The 12,462-nt window shown below is 46.7% G+C and overlaps 1 protein-coding gene across 4 annotated transcripts; it reads right to left on the minus strand.

The window, feature by feature from the left end:
- Nucleotides 1-76: 76 nt before the first annotated feature.
- On the minus strand, nucleotides 77-12,233 carry PURA (purine rich element binding protein A). Of its 4 annotated transcripts, none has more exons than XM_060635982.3 (2): nucleotides 12,133-12,233; nucleotides 77-5,482 (listed from the first exon to the last, which is right to left on the minus strand). In XM_060635982.3, exon 2 carries the CDS (start codon nucleotides 5,336-5,338, stop codon nucleotides 4,370-4,372), a length of 969 nt encoding a protein of 322 aa, XP_060491965.1. In that variant the 5' UTR covers nucleotides 5,339-5,482; nucleotides 12,133-12,233; the 3' UTR covers nucleotides 77-4,369. The 4 variants fall into 4 exon arrangements, with proteins under 4 accessions (XP_060491965.1, XP_060491963.1, XP_060491961.1 ...); XM_060635980.3 differs by lacking the exon at nucleotides 12,133-12,233 and adding an exon at nucleotides 11,333-11,680; XM_060635978.3 differs by lacking the exon at nucleotides 12,133-12,233 and adding an exon at nucleotides 11,194-11,680.
- Between the last annotated feature and the right edge of the window lie 229 nt (nucleotides 12,234-12,462).

Raw genomic sequence — 12,462 nt, forward strand, 5'->3', positions numbered from 1 at the left:
TTCAGTGTTCCTGCAGAAAAAGTACAGCATTCCTATATTGGTAAGAATAAGAAATGAAAACAGTGAGTACAACTGATATATATCCATTGACTTTTATTACAAATGTACTTGATCACTTGGCTTCAAAAAGTTTAAAATCAATACCCTATTTTCTGTAGGCCAGTACAAAGCAAACTGTTTTACAAATTAAATACCTAAAAATTTGACAAAAATATTAAAATTTGATGAAAAACAATTATAAAAATCCTTAATCTCTCTCTTCAAAAAAGGAGGCAGTCTTCCCAGTCCTATTATACAATATTAATAATATTCACCATTTTTAGAATAGGTAGCTAAATTATATTTTTCTGTTAGCATACAAAACTCTTAGACTAATAGATTTCATTTGTATATGCTCCAGTTAAGTTTGTGAATGCCATCTGATTGCAATATAATCAACTATCTTTAATTGAGTCCTAATTTACACTTATTTAATAATTTGCATAGTTTAAAAGGGATAAAGGTTATTCTACAACTAATTATCATAGGCTATTACAGTGCTATTTTTCAAGGCAATAAGTATTTGCTCCCAAATGAAATTATGTCTTCTTTAGGCAGGGGTTAAAATTACTAGCAGCTTTCTCCATTACCTGAACAAATTGGAATAGTTATCCATCTCTAGATGTGAAGACCTAAAAACACATCGATATATTTTCCACTTTGAGTCAAATTTCAACCCCTGCATGGGACTAGAAAGTGAGACTTTCAAGGTTTTTATTTCACTGTTGGGTTTTGGTTTCTACTCTCCATGGCTTTTAGGAAGCTGGGAAAGTTTGTCTTTCCTGACTCACATTGTCTCTCTTTTCCATTTGGCAAATATTCATCTACCTTCAATCTGTATCTAGTAGAGGAAAAGCCGACATGGCTTTTCTTATGAACTTCCTTTGTTGTCAAAGGCATGTATAATGATTTCTACAGTTCTGGTTAGTTAACTTTAGCTCCCTCTGTGGCTGGATGACTGCTGCTTCTAACATCAGCATGATAAATAGGAGGCACAAATAAAAAGTAGCTTAAAAAAAGATTTGGTGATTTAAAAGAAAAAAAAAAAACGAACAACACCAAACACACACACATATATGGGCATTTCAAATCTGGTGGCTGATCTCTGGATTAAATTACTTGACAGTGTCTCTCATTTTAAAGAACGTCAATATTGCAATGCATTTCAAGTTTTCTCTTATACTTAGGCAAATAATATAGTTTAACCAAGCTCTTGGACCTTAATTGTAAGACAAAGCAGATCATTAAAAATAAGGCATACTTGTCAGGAATTAAGTTTTGTTTGCTTGTTTTTGGCACATTTGATCATACTGTCTTCTATGAATAACACATATGGTCAAATATACCATTTCCTTTTTCATTTCAGCACAAACAGGGTTTACCAACTAGTAAAATAAAAAACAAGGAAAAACTCCAACATAAAACACTGAGATATAGAACCTTGGTAAAGTACCGAGCACCTGGGGGGAGGGGTGGGGAAAGGATGAAACAGTAGAGGGAGGAAAGGTTGGGAGGGTGCTTGGGGAGGTAAAGTGAGATGCAAAAAAGAGCATCTTTACAGTCACTTAGTCTTTTCTAAGATCACCTCTTAAGTCTTAAAATATTTGCATGTGGATTTCTTTTTAAACCCAATGACCATAAATCAGACACTGGTTTCAAAATCTTAGTAAGATTGTGTTTAACTGTTAGAGTGTAAAGACAATTGCACAATACATGTGCTTATTGATCCGGTAGGATTCCAAGCAGAATCTGAAGTCTGTAGGTAAGAAAGGTTTCACTTTAGGTAACAGTGACCCTAAAGAAAACCTCATGAAAGAACTCGCATCTCAAATAAAGGACACTTTGCCTAAGTTTGCTGTGTTTTTGTTGACTTGCACTACTTATTGCTGGCTACTATGAAACACTGATCTAGGAGTACTCCAACAACCTGTAGTACAAGGCTTAACTTTAAGAAGCTATAGTAAACAAGAGACAAAATCAAAGCAATTCTCTTTCCTAACTAGTAACAGCACAGAGAATGCAGTCTTTTCCATATCACAGTAAAAGTACAGTGAACAAAACAGCTCAACAAACCTTAAGACAAAAAAGTGCAGGTTATTAATGTTTACATGCAGTTGATAAGCATTCCAAATGTCACATTATGCACTGTAAAAGCTCAACTTTACTATATGGAAATAAGAAAAATGCACCTTGGGGGAAAGGGAAAAGCAATTTAATCATTTCCAGTGATTTTGTAAGTAAAGAAATTCCTAACTATTGTACGGTCACCTCATATTTAACATTGTATGAATATTAAAAGCAAACAATTTAATGGGAAAATGCACAGTACAATGGAAATAGCTTGTTATTCAACACATACAGTAGATCTCAAAAACAAAGACAACACACTCAACCAGGGAGCTTAAAAATATCAAATCAAAACCCAAAGAACCAGCAGAAAAAAAAAATCCTTCAAAAAGACAACTGTTTCACCTTCCTAGGCCAATGCTTTACAATGTGAGAAGCACTGATACCTTCCAGCTCCTACAGGTGGTGTCTTCTACATACAGCAGTAAGATCTATATGGCTGGATTTGCCAAGAAACAATTCCATCCCCAGAACTCTCTAGAGCAGACAAAATCCTTTTTTTTAAACCAAAATACTTTCTACAGAATTCCAAACCAAAATGTACTGTTTAAGGCATCTTTTTTATAACATTTTCTCTTCACTCAAAGATGATAGTCATGCAGCAGTTTAATGATAAAAATATATTAATATTTTACTATACAGCAGCAAGAAGTTAGTTGTCAATTAAAAGCACACGAACATCTTTAAATGAAAACCTGTAAAAGACTCTCGATACAAACAATTTCAGTTTGGAGGACACCAGCCTGGTAAAGTGCTCTCCTAAGCTTTGCATTTTCATACCCTACACCTTGAATATATGAGTTATAGAACATACTTTTGATAGAAGGCTTGTACACTTGGGGAACACAAATACACTTAGCATATAATGTAGCCAGTAATAACTAGCACCACAGCTACATGGAAATCCTTTACACATACCAACTTGGCTTTCACTTTTAAAATGAAACTCAGAATCCATGGCTCAGTAGGATAACTATAATTGTGTTGCTCTGCTTTTTAACAGGTCTACATAAGTTAATAGCACTGGCAAAAATCAAAGAATAGCTTCAGACCTCTTACTAGTTTAGGAGACAGTGCTAGTGACCACAAATAGACTTGCTACCTGATGTCCAAGTACAGGTTCACTGGAAATTGCTGCACGTTAGTTTAAGTTTTTAAAATCTTTCTACACATAATAAAAAAAATATATTATGAACGATACATCTCATATACACAATAATGACAAAACACCTACTCAATCAAAGCAAACAGATGCAGAAAAATATTATGGGAGATTTCCTTTTTCTTTCTTTCCTCTTTTTCCTTTGACTATTGAATAACTTTGGTTCCAACCGTAAAAATCACAACTTAGCAAATTTCATTTAAATGCCTTTTTTAATAATTTCTTCATGTTCACAGAAGTTTCACTGACCATTTTTATATGTTTAAGGTCCAGATGCAATGCATATTGTATAAAAGAGAGCACTTATTGTTTACCTTGCATGAATTAAACCTACGTACCTTTAACTCTACAAACTTCTGCATAACATTTAGACAAAGCTCAGACACACAGCATGCCTAGCCCTCATATATATACACATCTCTAATCACAGGTATATAGGGTGTCAAATATACTATAATAACCTCCATGTAAGGTTTGAAATTTGGTAACAAAATGAGAAAAACTAAAAATATTATTTTACGTGTTCTAAAATATCTCTTTTTTGTGCTAAAGTCAAATGTTAGCTCAACATGAAAAGGACTTTTATATAATTCAGCAATATTATAATCTTGACCATTTTGCAAACACTTTTAATAATAATAGCTTAAACGTGTACAAAAGTTCTTGGTTAATTAGGGAAATAAACACTCAGTTCTTTATATTTTTTAATCAAGTAGGAAACACAGTTCATATAATGTTATTACTTTTTGTATTTTTTTTGTTTTTTGTTTTTAGCAGCTGCTTACTGTTTTATATGGTGGATAAAGTGGACAACATCCAGCGATGGGTGGCAAGTCAAGAAGAGAAACTGTCAGTTGGTGGAGGTTCTGTGGGTGGTGCTCCCTTGGAGTTAACAGTTATTTTTTTTTTTATTTTTTATTTTTTTACTTTTTAACTTTTTATTTTCTCTCTTTCTTTACAGTATATTTTCTGTGTGTGGTTGTGTGTGTGTGTGTGTGTGTGTGTATGCATGTGTGTGTGGGTTTTTTCCATTCAGTTTGATCAATCTTCTTCCCCTTCTTCTTCACCCTGCAGCAACAGGGTGGCAGCGGCGGTCTCCTCCTGCTGTTGCTGCTGCTGCTGGTGGAGCTGCTCACAGGCAGCTCGCTTCTCCCTCTGTTTCTCTTGAATCTTCTTCATCTCCTCCGAGTACTTGCAGAAGGTGTGTCCAAACTTGGCCCACACCTTGTAGGGCACGGTGATGGAGTTGCGGTAAGTGGGCTTCACCTCGCTCACTCGCATAAACACGCCGTACTTGTTGGAGCCCACATCGAAGAAGAAGCGCTTGTTGTCCACAGTCAAGGAGGTGCCCTCGGGCAGCTCGGCCGGCTCCTCCTCCACTCCGTAGTCATCGATGAGCTTGGCCAGAGCGTCGCGGAACTCGATGAGCCCCTGTGCGGGCAGCGCAATGGTCTGGCCCTGCGTGGAGCCCAGGCCGGGCCCCCGGTTGACCGTCTGGCGGATGCGCAGGAAGCGGCCGCGCTGGTTCTCCTTGAGATCCATGTAGTACTTGCGGTTCTCGCGCACCAGGAACTCGCTCTTGAGCGCCCGGCGCGGCTCGTCCTGCGCCTGGGCCAGGTCCGGCGGCTGGCTGGGGCCCAGCTGCGCGTAGTGCTCGATGAAGTCGCCCAGGTAGTCGCGGAACTCCACGGCCACTGACATGGAGAGAGTGAGGCGGCTCTTGTTGCCGCCCGCGCCCACCTCAGCGATCTTCAGGAAGCGGCCCTTGGCGTTCTGCTTCACGTCCAGGTAGAAGCGCTTGTTCTGGATGTCCACCCGCTTGGAGGCCAGCTCCTGCGTCTCGTGCTGCAGCCCCCCCGGGGCCCCTCCGCCGCCGCCGCCACTGCCGCCGCCGCCCCCGCCGCCACCACCGCCCCCGCCGGAGCCCGAGCCCGAGCCTGGGTGCCCCAGGGAGCCGCCCGAGCCCAGCGCCGCACCACCCTGCTCGCTGCCGCTGTCTCGGTCCGCCATGATGCTGCGCTCCGCCGCCGCGCCGCCGCCGCCGCCTGCCGCTCCGCCCGCCGCCTCAGTCGCCTCAGCCGCCGCTGCTTTCCCTCCCCGGCTCCGCCTGCTGCCGCCGCAACCCCCACAGCCAGTCAGCCACTCTCGCGAGATCTGCGGGAGAGACGAGACCCGGTAACAGGGCACTGACTCCCCAGTACAGTAGCAGGGCGCCCTACTGTACGCGCCCACCCGCCCGCCGGCACGTGACATTCGCCCCCTCCCTGATGCCAGCCCCCCGACCGCCCGCCCGCCAGGCGGCGCCCACCCGCCGGCCCTCACCCCACACCCCTGGCGTGTGTGTGGGGGGGAGGAGGTTGTGGGACGCGCCGCGTCGCAGCTGCTGCCGCCACCACCACTGTGGCTGTCGCTGTTGGCCAGACCCTGGGCGGCCTCGGCCCAGGGAGTTGGGGGACCAGGGGTGAGAAGGGGACTGCCATACTAAGCACAGGGAGAGGGCCTGAGTTCTGCATTCCAGTGACCCCGAAGAGAGGATGTGGAGGGAAGGGCCTGTGAAGCGCTACTGAGCCCGCTGCAGACAGGGGACACCAAGTCACGGCCACCCCCTTACATGTGGGCCTCAGTCAGACCCAAACCCAAACCCAGACAGGCCCACCCACTGCCCGCCTGGGCTATCTCCTACCGCAGAGCCCTGGCCGCAGAGGCGGGCAAGGAACAGGAGAGGTGGTGCGGCGGTAACCCTTAGCTGCAGAAGGGGCTGCCTAGGATGAGGACGGGGCGCCGGCAGCAGTGGCGCGGAGCAGCAGACACCTAGCCCGTCCCTCCCCTCGCTCCCGCCGCTTCCCCCTCCCAGCGCACGGCAGCGGCTCTGGCCTCAGATGATCCCGCTCCCCCCCTCCCCCCAACCGCAGCCCCGCACAGTCGGGCGGGCGGGCAGGCGGGCGGGCGCACTCACCGACGGGGGGGAGCCAAGCAGAGGACGGCAGCCGCACCAGGGCCGGGGTGCCCGCAGTGCCTGTTCTCGTTGGCTTTGCCCTTCCCCCCAAGCAACAATCAAAAAGAAACCCCACGTTCACCCAAAAACCTTCAACCAGCCCCCAGTGGGACCACAACTGCCCGCCTGCCTCCCCCTCCTCCTTCCGAGATTTGGGGAAGGGGGGCACCCTGCTCAAGGCTGAGCCCAGCCTGGGTTGCCGGCCAGCTCTGCGGATGAACCAGGCCCTGCCAAGCCTTCAGCCCCTAACCCACTCTTCTTCCCCTCTGGAAGGACCCAGAATGGAGGAGAAAACCAAGCAAGATTTAGTAAATTCACGAGCTAAAAATGTCAGGAATTTCCTGGGAAACGCAGTTCCTTACGGGTTTCATTAACGCAGGTTCGCTCGCCCCTTTTACCCCTCCTCCCAGAAACTCCTTAGTGTCCAGGAGAGCCCCTACCTCTCAAAAAGTAAAGCATTACATGATTAGTGGTTTTTAGGTAGACAGCTAGGTTATCAACCATTAATTAACCAATGAATCTTTGGACAGTGACAGCTAAAGGGGGTCTCTGGTCTCAGAAAGAGACTCGGAAAGAAGTGATTTCTTTCTTCCTAGATCTAAGGCATAATCTAGGGCCTGTTTTCCTTCTCCTACATATATAGCAAACGCTCATACTCCCTCCCTGCAGTCTGCAGTTCTAAGAGTTGTGGGGAAGCTCAGGCCTATCTCCAGGAGAACCCCTGCCATTACCCCTACATTCTCCTTATCACCTTCTGCAGGGGGCTCAGGGGATAGACATCACAGCCTTACTCCTGGCTTTCTCAAGCATGGATTGTTGCCTCCATCCTTAGAAGAGTGTTTCTGTCCCATCTGTGGGTGCCATTCCCACCCAACATCCCTCAACCCCCAAAGTAAGGAGTCTTCCCTCCCTCATTCAGCTTCACAGACAGCTGAGTACCACAGTTGTGCAAGCTTCCTGGAAAAGAAAGGGCTGGAGAGGACTAAGGATCACGAAACCCAGATAAGTCTAGGACCTAAACCTTGTCAATACCTGAGCCCTCAAAGCTCCCTAATATATCCCTTCACCTCCTGAGCAAACCTGCCTCCGAAGTATTCACAGCTTGCTTTTTCTTTTAGCAAGGGCTCCGTTCTACCCAGCATTAGCTACTCTGGCTCTGGGCTGATGTTTGCTACTTCCCGCTAAAGAGCAAGAAACAGGGAAAAGCACTATGGCTACCAAAGAGCAAACTGGAGTAGTGCTGTGGGAACCAGCCCCAGAACCACCTACTAGTCCCTGAAATGGTCCCTGAAATGGTTCCCTGAAGGGGAGGCCCATTCTGACAGACAGAAATCCAGGCTTTGGGCTCCATAAAGAACTTTTCCTTAGTTGGGGGCATCCTCCAGTACCGAGTAGTGCCATTTTATTGCTGATTTTTCTAAACTCCCTCCCTTGTCCCCAAGTCTGCAAGGAAGGGGAGAGAAGAACTGTTGGCGCACTTCCCACCGCGGAAGAATTAAAACGAGAAAAAGCAGTGGCTCCTTCAAGCTCACACGGTAGCGATCAGGACCCTGGATAGACCCTGGCCCCAAACTGGGACGCAAAGGCTGAGTGGCAGGGTCTCCGCACAGAGTAGGGCGGGGCATTACGCTTCCAGCTGTAAACTGAGGCTAAAGATCTGTTTCGATCCGTCTGATCTAGAAGAGCCGCTGCTCTTCTTCTGGGGTTTACCCTGCACAGAACCAAGCGCTTGCCCCCTCAAGAAAGCTCTTAGCAGCAAGAAGCCCAATGGGATTGTGATGAGGAGACACGCGCCTGCCGGTCCCATTCTTCTACGCTAATGACTGCTTCCCCCAGGACAGAAAACAAGGGCTTTAAAATGCCCACCTTCCGTGACCAACTTTAGAGTTTAAATTTCTCGTTTCTCTGTCCCAAACATTTATATCCAGGGGTTCTGAAGCAGTTTGACTTTGGGAACACCCTGATTTTCTGAAAAAGTGTCACCAGCAACTGAGTTCTTAGTTCCCCAGCGCACAGGCAACTGATGAAGCTTCTAGACAAAACACAAGTTAAATATCATTTGCATGTTCAAAATGGGAATTTTAAACTCAAATCAGCAAACCACTGAGACCTGGATCTCTTCACATAAATATGCATTTACTTATTTTACATTATTTATTATATATGTATAAAATTTCTACCATTATATACCAGCTTGTCCCCTATTTTACAAATGTATCTAAAAGGTAAGCAAGGTTAATAATGGCTTTTCCAAAACAATTCAATGATAAATTGGATATTCAGCACATTTTCACTTCTCAAAAAGTTAATTTCAGGATAAGCCTGTAAATGTGGGGCTTTGGTCAGACTAGGAAGGAGATGGTGAAAGGCGGCTTTCCTTAGGCTACAGAATACGGTAGCCTTAAAAGGCAGTCTGGGAAGAATGAATATTGTCTCAGAGCAAGGTCTTAAAAAGTTTAGAAGCTTAAAAAGAATTTCAGAGTTAGATCTGCACCCTAACATTGAAAATCCATTAGAAAATTTGTAGATTTAAAATGACTTCTAGCCATTTGTTAATTACCTAAATAACATACTTAGTAAATGAAAAGCGTTCTAGTATTTAGCCTCTTGAATTTGTTATTCTGAAACAGTTGTAAAATTAAATTGAAATTTTCAATACAATGCAGGAAAGGCAAAGAGGAAACGAAATAAATTAACATGCAGCAAAATATCAGTGTTAATTAAAAATCATCAAAAAATATTCCCTTTCTGCTCAAAGTTTGCTTACTTTAAAAAATCTGATAAACGTCTAGATTTCTTGAGCTCTTTTATTAATACTACACACACATTTTGAAGAGAACAGAGATTGCTTTATTTTTAATCCCACTATCTCTATGCCGTTAACAAACTCTTACCAACAAATATTGTTCACAAGTGAAACAAACATTAGGCAGAACAAAAAGGAAAAAAGCTTCAATTTTCCTCAGCCTGAACTACGGGTGATTCTAATAAGCTTTAGTCTTTAAAAGCAAAAATTAACACACACACACATTTATAAAATAAACTTGGAGGGAGAGAATCTACCTCTGGGTAATAAACCCTTTTAGTTATGGAGTTCCCAACAGAAACAATATGCTGATTAGTATCACAGATTTCCAAAACAAAAGAGAAGCAAGAACATTAGAAATTGTTTTCAAGTACTGCTTAGGTTAAATGCCTGTCTTAAACTACACAATTATCTTCAATACCCAAATTATTAAAAGTAACTGGAATGTTGTACTGCAAGTGTTCAAAGTGGAGGAATTACCCATTTCTTCTCATGGCCATCTACCAGGAAAATGAAAGGAAACTCTTAAGTAAATGTTAACGTTTAACAACAACAAGGACTAATAGTAGTAGTATTTCATCAATCATTTTTTAAAAGCACATTGTCCTTCTATAGCTCACCTAATCTTCAAAATTATGCCTCTCCAGTGCTATTTTAATGTTTAAAGATATGAATTAAACATTTAAAACCTGAAGAGAACAATCCATGTGATAGAACCCTCGCATTTCACAAAATGTTTTCACTGCAAGCATTTGCAAAAGAGTTAAATAAACGTAGCACACATTCTAAATTCGATAAAAGATTCCGAGAACCCGACATTTTATGTACCCAAAAGGCCCAAACAGAACCGATGCAAATGTCAATAGCTCACTCTCTTCCGGCTGATACTTAAAAGGTTTTACTAGTACCCAAAGGAATGAAATCAGCAACTCTCTCCACACTCTACTCAACACTCCAATTTTCAAAGCCGCAATTCGCAAACGTCAGTTTGGGCTGGGAGCAGTGGGGGTCTTGAAGCAATAATAATACAAAAAATCCTTTTCTCCTCTCACAGTCTACCAAAAAACGTCAAACCAAATTCCGTCTATTACAAAGCACTGGGACCTCCCTTCCAAGGACACGGGACACAACCACAGACACCGCTGCAAAAAGCTCTCCAAGAGCACCTGGCCCGACAGAACGAATTAGAACCCTCAAAAGGGTCCCTCACACACAGCGGAAATGAAGGTGGCATTTATTTGGGGATAGACATCAACGAGCCAAAGAAAGTTGCCCTAGCCGGACTGGGGCCTTTCTCTCTCCAAGTTCAGAATCAAGGCAGATATATTTGTGGGGGTCCCTTCTAAAGACACCTCAGCCGGCTCCGGAGCCCACTGTCACTCAAAGGGAAGACCCTCCAGCTTCGCATCCGTTCCTTTTGCCCCCGAACAAAGACAGAGGAGGCTGTTGAGCTGACCTAGCTCCGTGGGGCAGCAAAAACGCCTTGTTCGAGCCACCCATCCTTGGGCCTGCCTTCATCTGCGATGTCAGCACCAATGTATTATTTTTTATTTTTACAACGCATCCTGGGCGGGTGTATGCATTGCGGGGGTGGGGGTTGAACAGAGGAGAGGAGGGGTTGGTAGTGAAGCCTAGAACCCTCCTTCCTCTCCCTTCCTGCCAGGGTTGCTGTGCAGGGAGTGTCGGCCACATTTGGCGCACTGTCCCAGGCCCGGGCGAAGATGGCCAGGGGAAATGGGGCTTAGGGATTGCTAAGCAAACGGCACCACTGGTGGTCTACTACCGTCAGCAGAGGTAGGAATGTCTGTTTTGTTTTTTTTTTCTTTTTTTTTTTAAGGGGCGTGTGATTTTGTTCTTTTTTGGAGGTGGGAGTCCGTTCGTTCGTTCGTGCGCTACGGGAGGGGGGGGCGTTGCTGCACTGCCTGAGTCCCCGGAGGGAGGGTGCGAAGATGTCTACAATGGTACAGTAATTATTCCTGGGGCAAAGAGGGCAATTAGAGGGGACAGGGTGGGCGGCACCTCGAGTTGTGGCAGTGGCAGCAGGGAAGGTCGCGAGGGGCTTACCCTGGCGGGCGGGCGCTGTCCTGCCGCAGGTGAGGGAGGGCGCGGGCTGGAGGGAGGGAGGGCGCGCGCGAGGCAGGCGCTAGGCTGGCGCGAGGAAAGGGGGAGGGGAGGAGGGGGAGGAGGGCGCGCGCGCGCACACCTGTCCTGGACAGCAGCGCGAGCTGAGCGGCGCCTCACTCGGGCTCAGCCGGCTGAAGAGGAAGGAGGGCGGGCTGGCAGGCGGGGGCGGGACGCCGAGGGGAGGAGGAGGAGGCGGCTCGGATGGCTGGCCCGGCTCTCGCTCGTTCTCCCTCCCGCGGGCAAGTCCGGCTCACACCCTGCTTCTCCCGCTCACTCACAGCCCCCTTGGCTCTCCCTCCTCCTCCTCCTTCCCCTGCGGGATCCGCTCGCCGCCGCCGCAGACGGCAAGTCGTGGCAGCCAGACGTCGGCGCGTAACCCGGCGCTCCGTGCGTGACTCCGAGCGACGTCAGCGCGCGCTCCGCGCTACCCACCATCTCTCCCCCATCCTCCCCCCGTGGCTCGCGCCCTCCGCCCTCGCGTCCCTCCGTTTCAGTCGCCGCGGCGGCGGGCGCCGAGCGCGCTCCCTCCGCCCTCCTCTTGCGCGTGCGCGCGCCTCCTGCGCCGTTGGCGCGTCAACAGCCCGCGGGCCCAGGCCTTGAGGCGCGTCTGAGGAAGGGGCTGCCTGTGGCCTCTTTGCGCGCACTTCCTCCACTCGCCGCCCGTGGCGCCCCTAGGAGGACTTAACCCGCGTTGGGCTTTGAAGGCTGGAGCTAGGCTCTGGCGGGTCTAGAGCCCTGTAGGGCCTGCACCAGCTCCAACCTAGGGCCCTAAGCGTCGTTATCCGTGCAGCTCCCACCCTGTCACCCTCTCCCTATGCCCTTGTTCCGCCCGCATCTCTCAGGAAGCAGTAGACCTTTTATCTCCCGGGAGGGTCTCACCTTGGTCTTTAGACGCCTGCCGAGAAGGCTAGAAGGGCAGAATTAGCATAAAGAAGAAAGAGGCGAGGCCACGTTCAGGCTTAAGCCCCAGGAATCCTTGACAGGAAGCGTGGGGTTGCTGCCCAGCCTACCACGCAGTGTAGGTGAAACTGGGCCCCTTTGAGGGACTGTGACTAAGGACAAAACCCTGATAAATATTATTTATGCGTCCTTGGGCTGAGAGGGAGAAAATGTAAGAGACGAGTTAATTTTCATAAATTACTACGCAGGGGCGAAATGCAGAATTATAAAGTGTCCTTTAAGAGTTTTCTTGAAATCTTACCAAGTTTG

The sequence above is a fragment of the Panthera onca genome, chromosome A1, assembly GCF_046562875.1.
Source record: "Panthera onca isolate mPanOnc1 chromosome A1, mPanOnc1 haplotype 2, whole genome shotgun sequence".
Lineage (NCBI taxonomy): Eukaryota > Metazoa > Chordata > Mammalia > Carnivora > Felidae > Panthera > Panthera onca.

Coding starts and splice junctions, on each gene's coding strand:
- PURA (XM_060635982.3), bottom strand. CDS start 5,338: ATGGCGGACCGAGACAGCGGCAGCGAGCAGGGTGGTGCGGCGCTGGGC.